This window comes from Passer domesticus, chromosome 2 (assembly GCF_036417665.1).
Source record: "Passer domesticus isolate bPasDom1 chromosome 2, bPasDom1.hap1, whole genome shotgun sequence".
Lineage (NCBI taxonomy): Eukaryota > Metazoa > Chordata > Aves > Passeriformes > Passeridae > Passer > Passer domesticus.
The window spans coordinates 121,554,080-121,578,644 of NC_087475.1; the positions used below are offsets into that span (position 1 = coordinate 121,554,080).

The following is a 24,565-nucleotide window of genomic DNA, read 5'->3' on the forward strand; positions in this document are numbered from 1 at the left end:
TCTTTGAGTCTTCTGCCAGGCTTCCATTTTGATGTTTGGCATTTGAGTTTGTGACTTTCATCAGGAAACTAATATCTGCACAAGTTTTCATTAATCTGATGAAACCACATCTGTATTAAAACACTGACATATCCTAGTTCATGTTAGCTAGAATGCTTTCTAGGTAGCCTTTCATTTAAAATAAGAAATCTTGTTAGAAATGCTTCAATCTGAAGAGAAACCAGAAAGTACTAAGTTAACCAGTGATTCATGTAAGCTATTATTTGGTAAAATAGGTAAACAGCATGCTTGCAGATTGGATAGCTCTGTCATAAAACCATCATTTGTCATTGCAGTCTTAAGTAATTGGTATTTAAGAAAGATAATGAATGGAACCATGAGTCACACTAATTAGTTTTATGTACAAGAATGATGTATACAGCTTTCCTAATAAGCAAGGTTTTGCTCTCCTTATGAAGTAGGTGGATTTTTTTTCTCTTTGATTTAATTTTTAACAGATCCTTATCAGGGAAGGAGTTTCCCTTTATGAGAAGAAATTGCATAGATCAGTACATGTGACATGTATCTTTTTAACATGTTAATTTATTTCTAATGCTTGTTATACTCAGTTCTATTTCATTATTGTGGTACTCACACTCCAGGTAATATTATCATTATTCCTGGTGATTAATATGGCTACAGCTGTGAGGGTTTTTAAAAGCCTGTTCTAATTTTTTCTGTCTTGAGAATATTTTATACTGGGAATTAGATTGAAAATCAGTTTACATTAGATTAAAAATCAGTGTATAGATGAAAGATGGATTTTTGTTTTCTGATGGCTTCAGAAGTAAAACATCACACAGGTATAGATTCCAGAAAGCATAGTGGTATTTTTTATCAAAACTAGAGGAATACAGAAAATAGTAGATGACTTATAGAGTAACTAACAAGGAGACTTTTAATTTTGGAAAAAAAATCTGTCATCCAGCATGGAAATAAGGTAAGCATGCTACTTTGAAGCCTTAAGAGAATAATTACACAATGCTGAATTCAAGGATTCTGTGTCTGAAGTGTGTTCTGTAGGGCCCAATACCGAAAAGCTCTGAGCTACTTCAGCTTCCATTGATTTCAGTCTGAATTGATGGTACTCAGGGACCAATTGCATTTCTTTCCAAAGCAAGGGAAGACAGATTGTGGGTCAGACTTTTGCTCTTTTATTGCACTGAATAGCACCCTTCAGAAATATTTTCAGTGAAATCAGTATGAAATGGGTCACTCACCATCAGCTGCTGAGAAAAGAGTCCTTCCCTTTCAAACCTGCGATATAAATAATCTGAGAAGTGCCAGATGCTCGTGTCTTCTCAGAAGTGCTTTTCTCTACTTCTTTTCAGAGCTTTTGTGTTTTTTGTTCTTTAAAACCTGCAATCACCTTATAGGCAAAATCCTATTGGTCTTTATTGCTTTTGGAAGTGTGAGCAAAGTATTTTCTAAGTGTACATCTGGTTATGTTCTACTCTGTGCTGGAGCATTCTGCATCAGGTGTTGTCTCCTCTGCAGAGAAGCAGTCATGCTCCTAATTTTGGCATTCCTGCACTTGCTTGAGCAAAGCCTGAAGGATTTTATAGGATGCTGTCATCATTTTTTGTATGATTTTTTTCTGACTTGCATGCATACGTTTTTATCAGTAATATTATTATCATTTCTGATTTTTAGTTTGAAGATGTTTTAGAAAAATACTGATGTGTACTAACAATAAATTGTAAGCATTAAGGATGACTGAAAGATGACTGTACCTGCAAATTAGGGTAAAGATTTTGAAATATACTCTGCTCTGGATCTTAGCAGACAACTGTGTCTTAAGCAAATGTGTGGGAAGAAGAAAAGCAATCCGGAAAAAGCAGCTCTTATAGTTAGTAGAATTTTCTCCCCTTTTTCCCTCCATTGAGTCTGTCTGAAAGTGGGTGTTTTAACATACAGCCATTTCTCGTTAACATGTGTGTGTTTATTTTAGCATGATGGTGTTGTTTTTTTCATCTCCCACTCTGACACAGCATGTTTCATCTGTATATGGTTTTTACTACGTGAGACATTTAAAATGGCTCAGTGAAGAAATGGATTCTTGTCACTTAAACTGTCACTCTCTCGTTCTGTGGAAATGTGGTCATTTTAACAGAGTTTTAAATTCTGTGTACTCAAAGATTTACTATAAAAATTGAGAGTGATAAATGTCAAGAATTTAAAGGTACCCTGTTGTACCTGTAATAATTTATGTTAATCATGTTTTAATTTAGTCATTTTCAACATACTTGTATTTACAAATTAAACCACTATTATGGTTCTCCTTTGTTTGCATGATATGATTTTATTTTATATTTTTTTTTCCACTCACCAGATGTTTTCAGCACTTTGCTTCCCACTACTGTCATCCCCTCCCTTACCACTGCAACAGTCACAACCAATGTAGCCTTAACAGCCAGCACAACCACATCGGCAACAGCCACCAGCATCAGAGGTACAGTATCCTTCTTTGTTATGGCCTGGGAAGCACATGATAAATAGGAAATTAGAGCTTTGATTTTTACTTTTTTTTTTTTTTTAATAAGGATACAAATTGCTGAAGAGAGGGTGCAAGCATTCAGTTCAGCATATATTTAACAGAATAATCCAAAGGGTGATAGGTGGGTTAAGAAAGATTTCGTATGACCTTGAATGTTGCCATTGCTCTAGCAGTGTGTATGTGAACTTTGACAGGATGCTTAAATTATTTGTATACATTTGCATTTAATTTTTTAAGGTTAGTAAATTAACTTTAATGTAAAATGCAAGCAAGCTATTTTTAAATAAACGTGACCTTTTAAAGACTGGTTATTTTGGGTGCTACCATTTAAAACAAGCTAGGTGTCTCAGCACTGGAATTTCTGTTGATGAAATCCTGCTTGATAACAAAGAGGCACTGTGATGCATCACCCTTGTTAGCCTTTTACAGTCTAAGGCATTCCTAATTTAGGGGTGTTGTTATCTCACCAGAGCTAGAGTAAATGAGCTAAAAGTTCTCTCTCCCCTCCCTGACCCCCGTCTGTTGGGGTTTTTTTCTGTTACAGCTTTTCAAATGTTTCTAGTAATGCTTCATTTCTTTATGAGCAAAATATAAAGGTTATTTTACTCTTTTATTCCGTGGCTTATCAGATAACTGTTAAATAGGGAAGATGTGTGCAAAAGGTTTTGCAGATTATCATCTTCTGGGTAGCTACAAATCTCTCGTGGTAAATGAAATGGCAGAAGGTTCCTATGTGGTCTCTTGAAAGCTTTCCTTGCACAAGAAGAAAGGAAATTATATGATGAGGTGCAGTTAGGCCAGCAAAGTTAAGACAGTTATGGCATCTTTTCTTCCTGGATGTGTTGTTGTTAGTGAGTTGTAGGGGCCTGCCTAACTTGCAAAAATAAAAATTGTCATAGTATCAGATCACCTAAATTATTCTTCCACAGGACACAGATATTTTAATAATGTGGCCTTCATGTGATAAACTGACATCAGACCTAAAATTACATTTTCTAATCTTTAATATGTCTTTTAATGTGAAATTGCTGTTATTTTAATGAAGAGAGGAAGTGTACTAGTAGTCCTTTTCCTTCACAAAGAGAAAGCTAGACCATGGAAAACAGCCCAGTGTTTATGGTCTAAGAGGTTGCAGGAGGAACATTTCCTGAAAAGGAGCAGAATGACAGGAATTGACGTGTCCTTATAAAAGAGTGGTTTGTGTAAAGCACAGAAGCTTCCAAGTTTCTGAGGGCTCACAGCCTGGAAGGACGATGCTCTTGGTGTGCTGTGCTGAAGTTTGCTGCCCTTCGTGAATTGTTTTCTTCTGCTTGTTATGTGGTCATAACTATGTCATCGTTATGATTGTGCTGATGTTTTTAATGCATTGTCTCACCTCCTAAGTGTGGTTTTGGGCCTCATTTTCTTTCCTGTGGAGTGTTCATTTTCATTGTTTTTGTGTCCAGCATCAGTAGAACGGTCTGAACCGGGGTATTCTCTTCTAAGTTTCAGCTCTAACACATGCTACACTTAGAGGTGCTGCTTTAATAGAAAGTAAAAGAAGCGAAATTGGGTGATCAATTGCTGAAACATGAGCACTCACTTTTCCCAGAAAGAAAGAAGTGAATGCAGCAAAATGGCTGAAAAGATAAGACCAATCTCAAGCAAGTGGTAGATAGAGTCTGTTGGGGAGATAATCAAAGGGACAAATGAGTGTGGAAAGTCTCTTTCCTCAAAATCTTGTATTGAAAGGAAAGTGATAGTTTATCCCAATGTAGAGAGAAAGTACTACATATGTAATAAACTAATGAAGTTGGGTTTTTTAACAGTCTAAGATATCAAACCTCACTAAAACATAAAAACAAGCTTACTATAAAACATAAATCATGGAAGATAACACATGTGAAAGAAACATGAAATGGGCATGAAACCGGGTGCAAAATGAAATGGGCAAGTTGTGAGAAATTTAACAAAACAAAAGCGTTTAGAAATACACTAGATGAATAACAAAAATAAAGAAATTAATCGTGAATAATGAGGACTAGGCTGAAGTAATTGGTGTTTTAGCCAACAGTGGAAGACAACAGGAGTGCTGTTTCTAATGGGGAGGTAGGAGGGGATGTCACAGTGAAAAATGGCCACAAATGGAGACAGATCAAAGAACAAGGACAGAAACATAGATATGCTCCACAAAGAAGCTGAAGGCACCAGCTTGTTTGGTTTTGCTTTAAAAACAGAAGTCAATATGACCCTGATGAAGAGTAATTTTCCAAGTTCAATGGGAAAAATGATTCCCTGTATTACTAGCAAAGACATTTAGCAGAGACACTTTGTAAATGCATGGGAGACAGTGACTTCTGATATTCAGCTATTTAAGTTCTATTACTTTCTTCATCCTGACCTTCTTTCAAAGTGTTTTATTCCTATGGCAGAGGGAATTGGACAAGGTGCACCTCCTTGGGTCTCATCCCATATCTGTCTTGGACCCATAAACAAATAATGTTCACAGACTTTCAGTGCCTGATGTGGAGTTCTGCCATCCTGAAATACAAGACTGAACCTCATCTGCAATGTCCACTCCACCCCATAGAAGTACAAATGACATAAGAGCCATTGCAGAGATCAGTTTTTTCAGTGCTATCTGCTGCTAGCTGAGCAAAAAGTACCACATAAACATATTTTCCTTTGACACCTCTGCTTCATATTGCAACAAGATTTTTGACATGAAAGAATAAATAAGGACATTAAGTTGAGAAACTATCCATATATTCTCAAACTTCAAAACTTTTTTGTTTTGTTTTTTTTCTTTGTCTCATTTTGTTGGATCATATCTTAAGGAAACGTTTTCCACAGATCAGAGCAGTGTATGCTATTTGATAATATCTTTGAACTGGGTTTCCCATAGCTGGCATAATAAACTTTCTGGACAGATTTCACTAATTTTGTTCTGAAATTAGTGCTCACTACTTAAGAACCCACTCAGGTAATTTTACAAGACATTCCTCTGTTCTGCATGACTTTTACATAGTCCACTTTGAGTATGCATTGCTTCACATCCAGTCACAGGAAATGCCTTTGCAGGCAGGAGATACAGGGTGTTAAAAGCCAATGGACTCTCTGAATCCAAGGCATTTTGCATTCTGACTATTGTACCTCCTCTTTGCCAAAAGCCTTAATTCATGGGAAAGAAAATTCTCCAAAGTCATCAGTTAATTCTGGAACCATGTGATTCATTGCTGTCATGATTTGCCTGGCATTTAGTAAACAACATGAAAAAGGCTACTGATCCAGTTGGATGACAGCATGATAATTCATAAACTTTCTCTTTAGTCAAAGTTTTCACTTTCTCAGAAAACGTATGCTTGTTTTTGTGCTCAGTCCTTCAGGAATTAATTATTCTTTTACTGGTACATTACCTACTAACTCAAAAAACCCTAAACATAATTTGATGCCAGTGAGGAATATTGCCCTTTATATATTTGTCAAGGGTATCTTAAAGCCTAATAACCGTGATGAGAAATGTACTACAAAATGAGAATAAAATGTATGAGAAGAGGACTACTGAAAGAATAATTATACACTGTGTGAGTATGTACATCAGTCTTTCTATCAGATTTATGTAATGTTATTTGTGAAAGCTGTGCATGGATCCATGCAGTTTTTCTCTTTTATGACTGGGAAGAGGCACAAGAGGATTGTGGATTTGCCCCAACAGTGAAACAAGGGATGCTTCCATTGGAGAAATTCTTTGTTAGTGTAAAGTGAAGTTAGGTGGTGCTGTGCCAGTCTTTCCAAGTCCTGTATGGGGTGAGGGGGTGTGATTCACAGTCTAGGAGAAGCTACCTCAGGCCAGAACAGAACTGTGTTTCTGTATTCACAGAGGGAAAAAGCCTGTGCACACAAATGTACATAAAACCTTCCCATAGGCTGTCATTATGTTAATCACACACACACAAACAGAACAATTTTTTGTTTGTTTAAATCCTATTCCTATCAAGAAACAAAAAAAGTCAAAGAGGTTATAAAACTTGCTTATTTTTACTTATTACCGAAGACTTAAACTTCACCTCCACCACCCAAACAGGTGGAAATTTAAGAATGTCAAACCCAATCTCAAAAGACAGATCTTTTCAGTTTGATGGCATGTCTCAGAGTGATTCAGGCTCAGCTGACTCACTTGGATGGTGACTGTACCAGAATGTTCAAAGCTTTATATAGCAACGCCTGAAAACACCTCCAGAAGTTGTTGTGTGCAGCACAGGCGTGATGCTGCTCCCAGGCAGCTGCACTGGGGAGATCAAGAGTTTATTTGTCAGGGTGACCATGAAGCCAAAAAAATGCGCACATATATCAGTGAAATCCCTGCCTTATTATAATCCACTTTGCTTTTGTTAGGTTTAGCTTTGATATAAAATAAAGATTTCTTAAGGGAAATCTGTGGAGCTGAAATTAGGAGTTTACAGTGGCATAAGGAGAGGTTTGAGGATGTAATATTTTTGAAAACTATTGTGACTTTAAGTGTGAATATTTCTATTTAATAGCATAAATGACAACAATCCCGGCTAAAAAAATAAGTTACTTTCTTTTTTTTCTCCCTAGTTTTACCTTGAAGTCTCTATTAAAAAAAAAAAAAAAAAAAAAAAAAAAACCAACAAAAAAAGAAACAAAAAAAATTAAAAAAAAAAAAAAAAACAAAACTAAACCCAACCCTAATAAAATAACTGTGTCATTATAGGCAGCTTAAATGAAGAAATTACTGGAACAGTACTTGTAGTCCTCATACTTTTTCCTATCAAAAAATGCTGAACATTGCCAGTTCTTTATTTGTGATTTTTTTTTTCTCTCTCATAATCTGATTAATAAAACTTGGCAGGCTGAGATATTGACAAAGAAAGAAACAACAAAGCAAGGAAAGCTATAGAATATGTGAGGGGCAAAGGAGATAAGGGTAGACTTACACTTTAAATATAGTTGTACGTGCTTACTTGCAATCAGCTCTAATAATAAAATGATCATTATCTAATGTTAAGAGCAGTTTCCTATGACAGCCAGCTAAAAGCCAGTTCATTTATATACTACTTTATAGCTGTAGCAGTAACATAAAACCTAATTTGTGGCTGGGTTTATTCAAAGTGTATAGGAAAATTAGAACTCTATAGGTTTTATTTCTTTTTTCTCCCTACTTTTACACCAGTCTCCTAGTGGCTTACCCAAGGTTTAGATTTCTCAGAAAGATGAACAATTTGAGATGTAAAACAACAGTGCCTTATTTTTATTTTTTTTTTGTCCATTAGCCATTCAAGTCTTCATCATCCATCTTTCAATAACTGCAGTCTCTTGATTTTATACTGATTTCTTTCATTGCCATTATTTTTGCAATCTACCTGTTCCTCAGTATAGATGGTGTGTTAAAAATCACCATAAACCTATGTTAGACCATGATGAGATCTCAAACTTATTTTCCAGCCCTCTTTTTCAAAATCTCTGAACAGGGCTGTCTTGGTCAAAGCTGTTACCCAGGAGAAATATCCACAAGCTACAGCTGAGCAATGGCTGGAAAACCTTCCTTAGCATCTGCAACCAGCTGGTAGACCAAACCTTTGGATATTTTTATATCAAAATATACCTGTTGTGAACAGGACTTAGAGTTTCTTAAGTTCTACAGCAATATTTTCATGAGGCTTAGTCATCCACAGCACCCGTTTTAGGGGTTTCGCAGTTTTGTTCCTTTGCTGAAGCACCATTTAATTAGGGTTTCATTCCACTAGTCAGGCTTAGTGGTGCAATTAGTGCTGTGAATTCTCAAAGCTCACAGATTTAAGATTAACAGAGGAGCTTGTAGCATCTGTTCTAACTCAAAGAGCTCTTTGGTTTTCAGGTCTGATAGATACAGAGCCAGGAAAACCTTCTCATAACATAATCTGGAAAAAAAAAATTTAAAAAAAAGGAAAATTAAACTCCTCCCTTCATCACCCCTCCCTCCAAAAAACAAAATAAAACAAAAAAAAAACCCCACAAATATTCTCAAACATTTTAATATTTTTTGGCTGGATTCCTACAGATTTCTATGTCCCCATAGAATTAGAATAATGGCAAGCATTATGTGTTTACATGCATGGTGATCACAGAGTGAAACCATGCCAGCTCCAAGCAAGAGGTTGTACAAACATAGCATGAAAATAACGTGGTTTTTTGGTTTTTTTTTTTAATTTAAGTCTAGGCATTTGGGGTATCGGTGCATCCACATGAGATATCTTCCTGAGTCTCAGAGGCAACAGGGCAGTAAGTAGCAGCAGAATGTGGTTATGGAAGGAGGAAATTTTTCATGCAGTGTGAAACTAAATATAAAACTGCATTATCACAACATGCTGAAAAATGGAAGTGGAAATACCCTGATGTCTGTTGTGAGCAGACTAAAACCCAACCCAAATGCTTCTGCATGGAATTTCCAGTTCTCAGATACTTTTAAAAGATGTTTTATAGTTGTAATATCAATCTAAGAGTAACCCTCAAGGCAACATGTACATCACTCATGCAGTCTAGCCAACAAAAAATTCCGGCAACATGACCCACATGAGGCTAGTTACCTCCATTGCCATGAAAAGTACTTGTGTTTTGTAATTTTTACCTTGATAAACTAAAGCAGAGACCTGTGCCATTTATAAAATGGCAGTTTTCTGTGCTTAACAGCCATTATGATGTAAGATGAAGACCATAGTCATTATTACACATTATTTGGTCATATTATTCATGAAATGAGGCTGTTGCATTCTGGAACAAATAAAGATAGATTTCATGATCTGAATACTTTGCCAAGCAAATGAATATCATAAATGAGACATAGATTAAGCTACAGGCATGCTGAATACATGAAAGAAAATATCATAATATCATATATTAGGAACCTGCTCTTTGTGTCTGGGACAAATATTTCTAGTGCTAACAAATCCATCCAGCTGTCAGCTTGCAGTAATGAAGTAGGCAACTTAAAAAGTACACAATGATTTCCAGCCTTGATGGATTATCACTTAACCCAAAATGCAAGGCTGTGGAGATAAGTATCACAATTGGTTGATGGTCTGATAAAGATTCCATTATATAGCTGAGCTCAGGAGAGGTTTCAGCAATGCGTCAGGAATTCAAACATTCCCAGCCTAAGCTTTGATCACACTGGGGGCTTTTCTGGCTTTTTTTTTTAGGGTTTTTTTTTTTTTCTACTGCATATGAATTATGCAGTCTGACAGTATCTATTGTAAACTGGCAGCACAGGAGGGTCTCCAAATTAAGAGTCCCTTCTGCTGGAAGCATTTTTCCTGCCTGCCAAGAGCATCCTTTGCTCTGAGTTCAGCCTCAGACCTCGCCTCAGGTGCCACAGGCTGTAAGGTGTTGGCTCACCTTCTGCTCAGCCCCCACGTGCAGCTAGCAGGGAAGCACAGGCATTTCCAAAAAAGTCCCTGGGAAGAAGGACTGAAGTGATCAGTGTCACCACCTCTATGTAAAATGCTGCACCAGAGTCAGCATGTACTGATGCCACACTGACCATTTCCATCTGACCTCTAGTTGGGTGCTGACCTCAAGTTAGTGGTTTTCAACATTCATGTGTAAACAAGATATGAAAACTATATTATTCATACTAACTTCCTGCTCTCTGCAGGCTTAAAATGTCACTTTCAAAATAATAACTTTTTAAAAAACATGTTTCTGTAACTTCTCCTTTAAAAGCCAGAATTGTACTGATTTCAAGAGATTTTGGTGACCTAGTATTTGCATCTCTACGATCTAACCAGTTTGGTTGAATGAGTTTATCCCATTTCACTTGCAGGTACCTCTGAAGTGAATGTATCTGGAATTTCCAGTGCAAAGAGAAACAGGCAATTTTTAGTGTATTATCAATGCTGCCTCATAAGCTTGACAATGGCTTGCAGACATGCAAAGTATTTCCTCCACAGAAAAATAGGCTGTAGTTTCCTTTCTTCCAAGTAAAACTTTACATATAGATAAGCTCATTAATTTTCAGTGGGACTGTATGTATTTTTGGTGTGTTATTCACAGATAAAATCTGTGATCTGCTCAGTCTGGAGGGACCTGCTGGGTCAGTTAGCCTAAATTCTTGTATAGTTTCCTGTCTCACAGATTTATAATGAGACACGGAAACCTTTATTTTATTAAAGAGCATGCAGCAGAACATATGTAGACTTAATTTAGGACCTAAGGAAACAGAAAATCTGCAATTCCCCTTGGTGTTTCTTTTCAGCACTTAGTTATCCTCACTGTTGCAAACTTGAGCCTTGCTTCTGCCTTCAGTGTCTTTGAGGTTAACAACCACAGATTGATTCTTGAAGGCTTCACATTCCATATGCATTTTCTTCTCAAAAGTGAATATTTGTTGTAAAGGAGACTCTGTAAATATGCTTTGAAATTGATTCTTGAATTTCATTTGAAAGATTTGAATCTATGATCTTTAGGATCTTATTAAATTTTTGATTTGGTTTGTTTTAAAAGTGTTGTGAAGCACATCTTTAATGATGAGTTTTAAGGGCAATATATTGGATTTCTTACAGCAGGGAGAAAGATTAAGCAAATGGTTGCTGTTGAATGTCCTTCACTGTTGCTGTTTTTATATGGGATCACAAAGCTTAGTTTTACTTTATTTAGAAAGGTGTTTGTGCTGTTTTAAAGGCACTGCCCTCAAAAACTGATATCTCTTTTTTTTATATATTTATTACTGTGTAAGGCAGATTTTGGCAAGTTCTGTGGTGTCAGGGTATTGATAAAGTGCTTCACTGTTACAAGCAAAAGCACACAACTAAATATTGTTATAGCTAACAACAAGGACATCTAGAGCAACTGTTCCAGTGCCATGTGGGATGTTAAAAAAAAGACTGAAGTGGTGCCAAGTTCTAGAAATGAGGAAAGGAAAGAAAGAAAGAGACAAAAATGCTTATAGTTTCAAATGTATTGCTAACACCTTTAATAAAAAATGCACGTCTTTCTCACTAACCAGTGAACTAAAGTCATCAACTGTGCTTTTGAAGCTGAAAAGATTACTCTCTCTGCCCTTCGTTTCTCTGACACTCCACTTGAAACACAGTTAATAACTTCCAGTGTGAGCCTCACAAAATGCAGAATTGATACTAATTATATTAAGTTTTCTGGATGAAAGATGACCTTGGTGAAACTTGAAGCTATAGCATTCCCAGAACAAAAAAAAAAAATAAAGGCAATATCTACAGAGAGTGACTTTGGAGATTATTTAACCCGACCTATTAATTTTTTGCATGTGAAGTTATTCAGACTGTGAATACAAAAAATGTATTCTTAAGGTAATTTTTTTTTAGCATTTTTCAGAGCCTTGAAATAAGTTGCTGTATCACACGTCTGGTTATTTTTTTCTGTGTTAGTCATTTGAGATGTCTTTTCTGTGTCAGATTCAGTGAGTGCACTGTGGAGAAAAGCGTGTGCCGCAGTGCTTGGAAGAGCTGACATGTGTGTGTGTGTCAGCAGTCAACAAAGGCAAACAGGTGAACAAAAATCAAATGCCAGTGTTTTAAAAGATTAGCTTCAAATACACCTTTAAAGGAAAGGAGTGGAAGAGTCCACGGTCTCGTAATCACAGCTGAGTTCATTTTTTGTCACTGCAAAATTGAGAAAAAGAGAGAATTACAAACTCATCTACTCTGAGAAATACAGGGTGGAAAACCTTATTCAATATCACTTGACTCACTGTTTGGCTGACTATAAAAGACCGAACAGGGAAGCAGAACTGGAACTGACTGAAAAAATGAAATTCAGAACCAACACAAGGAAGTACTTTTCACTCAAAAAGAAATACAATTTTTCAATAGCCTACTGAGCCAAGTTTGGAATTGGAGGCACTGGGGTCATTAAAGAAAAAGGGAGATACTATTCTGGAAGAACTGTGTTAACCAGGATGGCTTGCAATGGGCTGAATGGCCTTTTCCTTTTTCCAAATTTATGTTCTTTTTGAAAAACTTTGATTACAAGTCATCCTGCTGTGATTTAGATAGCATGAATTTGAAAAGAATGTATCAAATCTTTTCAATCAAGATGCTTGGGTTTCTTTCCAGTCTGAATTCTTGCAAGCCTGTAATAGAAAACCATCAGTCAAGGGAAAGAAGTATCAGGAGTAGCAATTTACCTTAATGTACAATTTCCTTTTCTTGTATAAAGGGTAAGAGACAAGGATCCCAGACAACAAAGGCCAGAATATAAATCTTTATGAGAATATATCAGAAAAAAGGGGGGAAATATATAGAAAAATCCCCCAGATTGGCAATTTGAGGAAGACATTTTATTTCTTTTGTATGCTTCTTTTCTTGTGGCTAACAAGTCTCTACTGTATACACATCAGGTCATGAAGTGCATTCAGCACCCAACAAAGAGACAAGTTTCATTTTAATGAATTCAAAGTGCTATAATGGATTTTTAACATTGACTTTGGACCAGGTCCCTGTACATACTTGACAGAAGCTGCTTTTAAAACTCTATTAATTTGTTAGACAATGGGAATATCACAGAAAATGAATATGTAAAACTTCTTTTTTTTTTTTTTGGTGTTGTTTTCTGTACAGAGGAACATTTCTAATGTTTAGCTTTGAGTCTCACTCAGTTACTGCATCCAGTGCAGAAATCCACTCTGTTACTGGGCTGAATTGAAAATATACTTTGAGATCCTTTGGCACAATTACTGCCACCAATCCTGAACTCGTTTATCACCTACAATGCAGTTTTGTTAGTATGAATGCTGAGTTGCTGTTGTGTGTGTGGACATCCATATGTCAGACTGTTGTGGAGTTTTGGGTTAAACTTTGTGTGGTTTTGAAAACAATAGCAGCCCTGGGTCATTTAAGTTTTTAAGGGTTGCCTAATTCCAGAGCCCTACCCCCTCCAGTTCATCTCAGAAGCATCTGTTCCCAATATTTCTGGAGTTAGTAACACTCAGAAGAAATTAGACTTATATTGCATTCAGGTTGGCTCTCCTCCACCACAGGACCTTGGGCCAAGTAATCTGTGAGTGGTTTTATGGATTTCCAGTCCCTATGGGATTTTTTTTGTTGTGTTTTTATTGTAAGTCCCTGTATTATAGTGTGACTGTGGGGAAGTGCGTTAATTGTTTTTGTCTGATGAAAATTTTCACCTTTTTACTTTCTGGGGCTTTTGAGTAGTATTCACTAACTCTTACCAAATAATTTCTGTAAAAAATTTACTTCAAATTACTACTATGACACTCAGAGATTTCAGTCTTTTTTCCATGCAGAATGTGCTTCTTTATAGTTATTAAGAATTGTGAGTGGACTGTAGGATTTCTGCGTAGTTCTACTCAACCAAATAAACATTCAGGGGAATAATTCATACACAACAGAATTTCACAGTAGTGTGGGCTTGCCTTCAACCCTATAATAAAATAGATGGGTTCTATACAGTCTGAAACATCTTGCTCCTGTTATATTTGCAGTGTTATGAAGAAATCAAGAACATCAGGAAAGTTCAAAGGCAGGAGAATTTTTTTCTGGGTTTTTGGTGTTTGTTTTTTTTTTTGTTTGTTTTTTATATAGGCACTGCCTGCATGCACTTTTATATAATAACAGAAAAATAATGCTCATAATATGAAAAACACATGGGTCAGTCTAAAACACATTTTCAAATGTGGGTGTTTTATTAAAAAAGTGATGAACTGTTAAGCTGCATTCTGAAGACAGAACACAAGGAGCAGATTCAAGGGCTTTGGAAGTTAATGCTGCTCAAATACGTTAAGAAGGGTTTTTAAAAATTATTTTTTATCGTTGACGATGTGTTTTCTTTTTCTGTAGGCTTCTAAATCTATTAGTAACTCTCCTGGTTTCTGGACAGAACCACATTCAATATCCTGCCATATTAAACCATTTTGCGAAGAATTTTTAATCTGTGGTTGGTTGATACATGGCAGTATTTGAGTTCAGTTTGGTATTCAAACACAATCATATATTATACTTTTGTCTCTCAATGTAAATTAAATTAAACATACTCAACACTTAGCATTTAAACAGAGATCATATAAAACAGTTTTCATTCCTTTTGGGGTCATCTGATTTAGGTTTTGTAGGATTGGACATGTCTTAAACCTTTCTCTGTCTTTTGTTGGCTGCAGAATGATGCTGCTAATTCTTCATGCTTTCACAAAATTTAGTAAAGAATCCAGGTAAAATCTTCATCAGAATTTAAATTCACAAGTGTCTAAAATTCAGTGGGTCAGTCACTAGCCAAGATGGCTCAGGAAGGCAATAGGAAAAACAAAGCTGGATAAAAGAAAATTATTGGCTTCTTCTGTGCATTGTAACAGTTTCTATTTCCCTGTTGTTGCCCATTTCAACCTCATATTTATCTATCACACTCTTTCTTATTATCACTCACTTTTTGTCTCATTTTTATTATTGATTAACTAATTTTAAAAAGGAAGGTACTCAGGGTAATATTGTGGATATGCCATATTTCAATTGCCTTCCTCATTAAGAGTCAGAATTGGCATTAATCCACTGAATTGAACTCTGGGCTTGTCTAATCTGGAGAAAAAGAGGCTGATCCTGAGGAGGGAAAGTGGAGAGGGAAGTGCTAATGTCTTCCTTGGCATCCAGTGCCAGGAATGGTTCAGAGCTGCACCAGGAGAGATTCTGAGTGGACATTAGGAAACATTTCTTTAGCAAGAGAGTGGTCAAGTACTGAAACAGCTTTCCTGGAGAGAGAGGTGGTATATGCCCCATCCCTGTCAGAGTTTAGGAGGTTTTGGACAATGCCATCAATCAAGATTTTTGAGAGTCAGGCCTGAAGCAATCAGACAGTTGGGCAGGATGATCACTGTGGGTCCCTTTCACCATGGCTTTTCTGTTCTGTTCTATTTTGTTCCATTGTATTCTATTCATCCCTAGCATTTATATCATGGCAGCCACAGCAGATGTCTCATGTTGCACTGGAACACGCAAGCCTCCAGGTGAGAGAGGTTCCTGGAAAGATCTAAGCTTCACATTTAATATGACACGTGAAAATTTAGGTCATCTTCCCTTCCAAATAAATTATAATCAAAGGGTTCAAGTTGTGGAATAATGTAATTTCTTAAAAGGCACACAAACGTTTAGAAGAGTTACAGTCATACATTTCCCCATCTGTTGCTGGATCACTTCAATAAATGGCTTTTTAATGCTTGAAAAAGCTATTTTAATTCTCTTTATAAGGGTTAGAAGATGGTCTTTTGTACTGTGTTCAAAAGACCAGTGTTGGGAAAGGGCAGTTATTTTAGCCATATTGCAATATTAAAAGTATGTTAAAAGGATGGCTGCTGAAAAAGGGAAAAAGGAAAATGGCAGTCAAATAATCTCAGTCTTGGTCAGTTGAGAGTTGCAAGAATCAGCTTCATTAGCCCTGAACATAAACTGAAGTTTAACTTCAGACATCAGATCTAGGTCAAAAATTACTGTGGTTTAGTTATTTATTATCCATTTACTACATTATAGCAAATGTAGTAAATGGAATTTTCCAAACTGAATGCACACTTTTTCTGGCAAAAGCACCTATTCTTTATCTTTTTTAATTGATTGGCCCATGTCAATAAATTTATTCTTTTCATCAAAATGTTATATCTTAAGATCTCAGTTTTATCTGCTGATATTTCATTTGCATTACTTATTGGTTTTGCATTGCCTGTATTGTAATGAAAGAAAAATGCAGGTAAAAACGTAAAAATGAAAATATATAGGACTGAAAAAAACGGGTTTTTAAGACTGTAATATAGTAAGTCCCAGAAAAACACGTGATGCCCACTCACTGTTGTAGGAATGTGAACTAATCCTGTCTGCATTCCACAGCTTTTCTTTCAGCAATCAAAAGGAAAATGATGTATCAGCAGCAGAGCTGTGCTGCATTGGCAGCACCCCTTACATACATAGCAGGGTAAGAGCATGGCAAAGAATGGGACCTGCAGTCCAGCAGAGTGTTACTCAGCCTGAACTTTACATTTTGTCAGGCCTGTGCTAAAATTTCAAAACTTTTTGTCAGCTTCACATGACATTCAACATACATTAGGATTACCTATTAATTGAATTTGTTTGTGACTACATAAAAACGCAAAATATTCTTAACATTAACACTTTTCTAGGTGCCTTCCCATGACCTGACTTCTTGTCTTCTGGACAAGGGGCAGTAGTCAAGCTGCAGATACCACCCTGATCCTGCAAACCATGTTGTGCTGTATCAGCAATCCCAAGGAAATCAGGGAAGCTACATCTGGTTTTTAATTCAAGTGCATGTGTGTCTGTGGGATGTTAGGACCCTTTTTGACATTAGGGGTAAACCCCATCCTTTGTACTTTTCTTCAGAATGTTTATTTGGAAGGTTGTCTTGAAGGCACTGTGATGTAATCATGCCCAAATATTCCATTAATTTGCTTGCTTTTTTTTTTCCCACTTACCCATTGCATACTGAGAAAAGTAGAACAAAAATGAGGGGTTTTGGTTTGTTCTTTTTTCTTGGCACCCAGTCTGTGTTATTATAGATAAATAATTTTCATGATAAGCTTAAAGCATTTATATTGTTATGTACTTATCAAGCATTTACTCTATTTGCTCATTTTATGTAGCACTTCACAACTTTGATAAGGTGTGAATATTAAGATAAGACCCAATTTCTGTCTGAAGTGTCCACAGAACCTGCTTCAAAGAAAGAAAAAGTAATTGGACTTCAAATTTTTACTCATTTTCCAAATACTTATCTGAACATCTGCAGTACAATAGTAGATAATGCTACATATTACTGCTGCTAGAAAGCAGTTGTACAGCTACATTTTTAAGACAGAAATTTAAAACAAATTAAAACTATTTACTCATATGCTGAACATTCCCCTGTTCTATTCCACAGATTTTTATTTTTATTTTAATGTAGTGAGAGTATTTAGCAGAAAGGTATGGTCACCTTGCAGTTCAGGTAACATTAGAAATCACTTTTTATGATTAAATTCAGAAAGGTTCATCATTTCAATGTCAAAGTATGTATAAAAATCTATGAGAGAGTATGCATATTTTTCCTTCGCATGATAAAGGGGGAATTCCCCCCTTATCCCTCCTGCCCAGTAGAGCTATTTTTACAAGCCACTTGTAAAATGGCTTGAGATATTTCAAGACTGTGAAGAGCACAAAAATCTTTCATTTGCTACCTGAAGTGGTATTAATTATTTCACTACCAGGAAACAAGTGATAGAGCCCTACGGTGTCACCTGGCCCTGCAGCACTCTTGCCTTTTGCTGGAGAGAAAGAATGATTTTCAAGCAAGGAGAGGGGCAGAAACCCAGACAGAAATCATTACTTTGTCACTTCATAAATGTGGGATGGACCTTAAGGAGTGCCCCTTAGGGTGTGCCTTCCATGCTTTGGAAATACTGCACCTCTGCTTTGGAAATGCAGTGTGGAGTTCTGCTCATCCAGCAGCAAAAAAAAAAAAAAAAAAAAAAAAAAAAAAAAAAAAAAAAGAAAAGATCAAAATGAGGGGGGGAAAAAAGTGAGAAGTGATGGCTGATCTTTGAAAATGGTGTCTTTGCTAAGAGAGATTAAACACACTAGCACTCTTCACCTTGGAGAAGAGCTGGAGAGAGAGGTGGCAGCAGTTAAATTAAATTAGAAATGACATGAAAAAAGTGAATGATGTGAATACAGTCACCAGTGCAGAAAGTTTCTACACTCTGGAGTCAAAAAATGGGTAAGTGGGCAAGGGAAGCTCTAAGTATTCCATTTTTCATTTGGTTGTAAATTAAATTGGACTAGATGGTGATGTTTTCCCACCTAGTAGAGACATTCCTGTTTCCTCAGATTTGTCTGCACAGGAAAAAAAAAATTAAATGTCCTATTTGTCATTGTTTAAATTAAGAAAAACATAACAAGCTGAAATCATATCTTTAATTACTACTCAAAACAATAAAATTATGAAATCAAAATGTTCCTTTCCAAAAGTTGACTAAAATAACTAGACTATAAGGTTGTTTTTGTTGCAATGTTTTTTAAAATAAATTTAAATCTACTAATTTTATAACCACAGGTAAAAAACTTAAAATTGCAAGATGACTAAATCCCAACTGTAATATACCTCTTCATTCATCCAGTCTATTTAAAATAAATCTTGTAACAGTATAATTTATTTTTAAAGCCTTTTTGGTGTCCAGGCAGTGTAAGTATGCTGTTATCCCTAGCAGAGTTCACATAGCACAGCAAATGTAGGTTAAAACCATTTGATAAAGATCTTTAAAAAATCAGACCAAGGCAGTGATCATTACACAAATCATCAGAATTTTTAAATACCACTGTGTGCCCCCTTTTTCTCATGAATTTGCCCTTTAGAAATTTCTATTGGCTTAATATATTTTTTTAAAGGCTTCCACCATTTTTTGGCAAAGTGAGGTTTAGAAGGGAGAGACAAAGAAAATGAGAGAGAGATGCTAGAGAAACATCTTCATGCAGCATGTGAAGATTTTTATCATCCTGCCCACTCTGTCTCCAGCACTACCTGGAAAGTATGGTCTCAGTACATTGTTTGGAACTCTAAACCAAAACAATTTCTCTCCTAATTGTCTGGTAAAAAGAAAAAAAAAAGTTTCAGTCTCAATTGGAGGCTGTCTTGTTGTAAAGCTAGGTTGTTTAAGTAGTCTGCATTATTGCAAAAGATTATTTTTACAAAGTTACATTTATTTGTTTGTGTAAAATGTAAAGACTAGGACATGGCTAGGCTTGAAAAATAGCAAATGCTGTAACTTTTTGTCACAGAGAATAATTTCTTAAAGGTACCATGATGTATTTCAATTAGGCCTCAACCCTGAAAACATAAAAGTACACAGGCAACTGATTATGCATATAGTCATAAAAGCCTTTTCTGCTTTCCTAAAGGATGTTTTTGAATAAAGTATGTTTTCTTTTGCTGTTACAGAATTTGTAAGTTTTCCCCCTAAATTTAAGATTGCATTTGTAAGCTAAATAAAAGTCTAATGGTTGTGAAGAAGACAGAGATGCTTGAGAGTGCAGCTTAATGCCTCCATTATTGCCATAAATAATAGTGATGTAACACTTCTTAATAAAATGAATTACTTATTTGGACTCTTTATCACCAAGTCTTCAAAGACATTGAAAAATCATAAAACCAAGTTATGAATTTTCCTCCTTCCAAATAATGCAAATAAAAATTACAGATGAAAAAGGCATTTACTCATCTTACAGTATAATTCATTTTATCAGGGAAAAAAAAAAAGATAGCATCTGTTGAGAATGCTCATTAAATGTGAGTCTTATTGCTATAAAGGAAAAAATAATTTCTCTCTATGGCCAGCTACTGTGTGAGTTGAGTGGTTAAATGATTATCAAACTATTTGGCAATTGCACTGGTGGTGTATGCAAAGAAATACTGTCTGGGTGGCTCAAGGTTGTAATAGCAGTAATGGCTCCACAATTAACAAAAGTGATAGGGGAAGCCCAAAGAGCATCTGTTACAATAATGGCAGGAATAAGGAACATAAAGCAGAGAGAGGGGTAATACAAATTCAGATTTTATAACCACAGATAAAAATACAGAATATTGCAAGATGATTAAATCAAAACTGCTACAATGCTCTACCTTAATCCAACATAGTTAAACTAAATCTTCTAGCAGTATAATTTACTGCTAGAATCCTCCTGATGTACAAACCATGCAAACATGCTGCTGGGTAAGTCACCACTCATTTACCACAGCAAACACAGGTAAAAAATTTGGTACAGTTTTTATAGAATCAGATTAAGTTGGTGACTATTAGACAAATCTAAATTTAAGCCTAGTACCAATGGAGGAAGATTTATATGACCTCAGTGGAGGAAAATTTATATGATCATGAAGTACATTGTGAATAATTTATACATATGCATTGTTTTTCTTGCCAAAAAACCCCCAAATTTTTCAATATTCAGAAGTTACAAAATACCTAAATGGAGCCTTAAAAATAAGAATTTCATATAATGGGTTAAAGGAAGTGATTATGTGAGTTTTCTTTGGATTTTGATTTTGGTTTTGGATTTTCTTTGGGAAAATATGCTGTGGCATTAGTGTCCTTTTTTGGTCTTTTTTCCCCTGGTGATACACATAAAATTCAAGTTGCTTTTCATGTTCAGGAAGGTCATGGAGCACATATGAAGATGTGCTCTGGTTCTTGGGCAGAGAAAGGAGAGCCTGCTGCTCTGCAGGTACCTTGGCTGGGGACCAGCTGGGATGTTGCTGTGGTTCTTTCCTCTTAGCAGAATGTCATTTCTGACCCTGCATTTCCTGAAATGCCTGGTGTGGAACTCTAGCTGCCAAGAGGATACACATCCTAGTCAGTCACACCTCTCCCTCTGGTACAGAGGCAGGAGAAGGCACAGCCAGTCATGAATCAGAATCTAAAAGCGTGTGGTTTTACTCTTGTTTATTGTCAACGCTCACCCATTTATGAGTGAGAGAAAAATGACAGGAAACATCTTGAGAGGTGTCAATGGGTTGAAGTTCATGATCTATGGAGACATTTTCATCCAAGTTATTTGGTTTTACATACCCTGAACAGGCTCTTAGCTTCTACACATCAGTGAAGGCTGTTAAAGAGCAGTGGCTTAGAGGGCTCCAGCACTGTGAGTCTAACCCAGTAAATCCATGCATAAAATATTCCATGTGTAAAATTGTGCATGTTACACTATGTGAAGGGAATATTCAGGACTGGACAGTTTGGGCAGTTTAGGGTGGGTGGGTGAAGAAGGTATTGAGCTGATTTTGTGGCCATCCATTAAATGTGTCCCAATTGTACCTCCTGGTGCTAAGGAAAAAACCAAAATTGATACCTCAGCTTAATGCAGTGCTACAGCTGTACTAATACACAGGGTGCTTGAGGTATGTTAAAGGATATATAGCAGACATTTATCAGCACTTCTCCTCCACTGGGTGATGCAGAGAAGGCTCTGCCCCTGTGTGTGCATTCAGGCAATTGAACTGAGCACGCACTCTCAAAGGCACGCTTTTGTTTGCAGTGGGGATGTTAACGTTTCATTTCAGCAGTCTCTTGCCTGCTTCAGGCAAAAATTGCAATCCTGGCTTGGTCCCAGAAACTTGAAAAGAGTCTGATGCCTATACAAATATACATAATGGCAGTCTTAATCATTAGGAATTATGTTATTTTTCTGTTTCTCCAGTAGTGTTTCATAATGAATCAAAATGAGCTAGATGGTTCGCTATCAGTTTGGATGCTAATTAAATGGAGACCTTCAGCAGTCTGTGACCACTTCTAATGCCTCTAATTTCTGTTTGTTTATATTTCTCTTTATCACTGGGGCTTGTGTTTTAGAAAACCCCAGCATAACAGAAGAATCTTAATTTCTTGCTTTTTCTTTCCTTTTTTTCAGAAGCAAAGCTTCCAAATCTACAGTAAACTCTTCCTACTCAGACATCAGTGCAACTCAGACTATGCCAACAGGGCTTTTTATCTCCCTGAAGTAGGGATTCAGAATATTAAGCAGTTTGGAGTAGGATTTACAAGGATTTTACCTGCCTAGTTGCCCCATCATTTTCTCACTTCTTTTCTTCAGTTTTGCTTCAGTGGACAGAAAATGAAATTCTTTGAAAACAAAAGGAATTTAGCAACAGCAAAGCAACCAGCTAATTGGGGAAAAAAGAGAAGAAAAAAAGGGAAAGCATGCTAAAATATGTATTGTTTGTCCATCTGTTTTTTGCTAATCATGCAACAGTGACTAGAGCATTGACTGGTATTCTGCCTTAAAATCTGGTTTTGCTGGTTGAAATTTCTTGCTGGCCTAATAGGGGCTGACCATTGGAGCTATTCCCAGACAGAGAGCATGTCATTCCATGTTTCAGCACCCTCTCACTGATAATACCAAATATTTGGGCACACAAAGCAAATCCAAAGCAGAGGCTCTGTTCTTCCCTGTATTTTATTTCTTTTTTTTTTTGTATTCTTCTGTTTTTAAATGCATTAAGGATAGAAATTGGCAGTAGTGAAAACCAGGGAAAGATATATATTTTATTTCCTATCACTATTTAAAGAGCCCCTCATAGTTTATTTTAAATGGTGGCCAAAGGGGCAGCATTTGGAGGAAGCAAGCACAAGGCCAGTTGATAACACTAATTCTAATTTTCCCAAATGGTAAAGAGAGCTATATATGTTAAAAAAAAACTGGTACTCCTGCTGCTAATACCAACAGCAGTAACTAACAGAAGGGCATGCTGATTTTAATTCATTATTCTAAGGAACCTCTGAAAATCTGCCTTTCCTTTCCCCACCTCTGCCAAACAGAGAGAACAGATGTACCCAGTATTTTCTCTTGGTCCTGGTTTGTTTCACCCACAAAGGTGCAGTGAGTCTTTCTGCTGAATTTTAGTGTATTCTGTCATGTAGGAAGCACCAAAAGTCATGGTTATATCACAGTGACTCAACAATGTTTATGAACTGAAGTGAAGAAAAATAGGCAGAAAGAGGTTTGCATTCTAAGGGCAGATTCTTTTGCCCCTTTCATAGTCTTTCCCATCTCTTCTGTTTCTTTAAAATATCTTAAAATATTCTGTTTATGTTCTTGTATAAAAAAGTTAATAAGCACAAAATACTGGGAAGAAAACATTACTTTTCTTTTTCCAAAATTTCCATAACCAGTGTAACATTTCTTTTGTTATAATTGATTTTCGAGTTTGTTTAAAACGTTTCACAAGGTGTAGGATATTGAAATGAGTCATCCAGTTTTCAGGGTGTTCTTGGAATAAAAGGTTCCTGTGTAATATAGGTGTAAAAACACTATTAAAATGTTAGCAGTAGAATAACTCTCCCTAAACATGTTAAAAATGGTTTGATGGTTTGGCTTTTTTTTTTTATTTTATTTGAAAGAACAGTTCAACTCACCATCAATTACACTCAGAGCTCATTATGTTTGTGCTGTTATAATTATCAGTCCTTTTATGTCTTGGGCCTTTCTTGTAGATCCTTGGAAGAACATTTTGCTTTTGATGCACAGCTGCTTGTTTCACACAGGTCCTGCCTCAAAAAGCCAGATCTGATATCAAATGCTGTTGTCAGTTACAAAAAAGCAATCCCAGACACCATTTTTTGTGTTTCCTCAGAAGGCACATATGAGACATTTCAAAGTGTTGTATTGGAGTGCTTCACAACATTTTTTTCTCTTTAAGCAACCCACTGAACATGTACTTTGTAGTGTCATGGATCCTCTACACACTGTTGCTCCTTTAAAGGACCATACTCTGGAGTTGTTTTAGTCCTCCAGTATCCTTATCCAGCCTGCTGGCACATGAAGAGATGGAATAATTTAAAGTCACATTCTGGGAACTGATAATTAAGAGGAGGGATTTTATCTGTCACTTCCCTCAGTATTTGTTTCTGTGTGTCAGTCTGTGGACTAAAAAATTATTATTTCTTTTAAAATTTATTTTGTGTGTCAGGATTTTCAACAAGGATTTCTGCAATAGGTGATTATAAAGCTTGCCCTAAAAAAACAAAAAAATCACTCATCCTCAAAAAGGAGTTATACCAAAATATGTGATTTGAAATGATCAATATGATCTTTCCTGAAGTGTTACTGCTTAGACCTGGGGGTTTACCACCACAAGGTGGTTCTTTGCCACCAGGCTGGCGACAATTCAAGAGTTTGTTCTCCAAAAAGACAGGCTTCCATTAAAGATTACAAATCTGGTTCAAGAAGCCTTCTCAGTGACACTGTGTTTATAGACATGCCACATCAATATGTGCACAAGAAAAATACCTTTTCAGTGCTTTGCAGAATGGGATTTGTATTCTCCATACAAAGAAACACATCTCTGAGCACTTCACACTAAGAAGGTCCCAGAAGTAGTTTGGATTGGATGAAAACCATCTCTGTCAGCCAACAGCTCTTAGTGGTAGTTTTAAGATGTTTTAAATATTTAAAAGCTTGAAATTTATATTGAGCCAGATGGGAGAAGACTGCATCCTTAGATACTGAAAGCAAAGCAAGCATGAAGCAAACAATGTTA

The 24,565-nt window shown here is 36.2% G+C and overlaps 1 protein-coding gene across 4 annotated transcripts in view; it reads left to right on the top strand.

Moving 5' to 3' along the window:
- CADM2 (cell adhesion molecule 2) overlaps positions 1 to 24,565 on the top strand; it is a 569,139-nt gene that overhangs the window by 516,603 nt on the left and 27,971 nt on the right. For 3 of the 4 annotated variants that reach the window (XM_064410951.1, XM_064410952.1, XM_064410954.1), the window contains one exon: positions 2,372 to 2,491. The exons of the other annotated variant lie outside the window; for it this stretch is intronic. In XM_064410951.1, the coding sequence (XP_064267021.1) occupies positions 2,372 to 2,491 (120 nt within the window). The remainder of the gene's footprint in view (positions 1 to 2,371; positions 2,492 to 24,565) is intronic. 4 annotated transcript variants of the gene reach the window in all.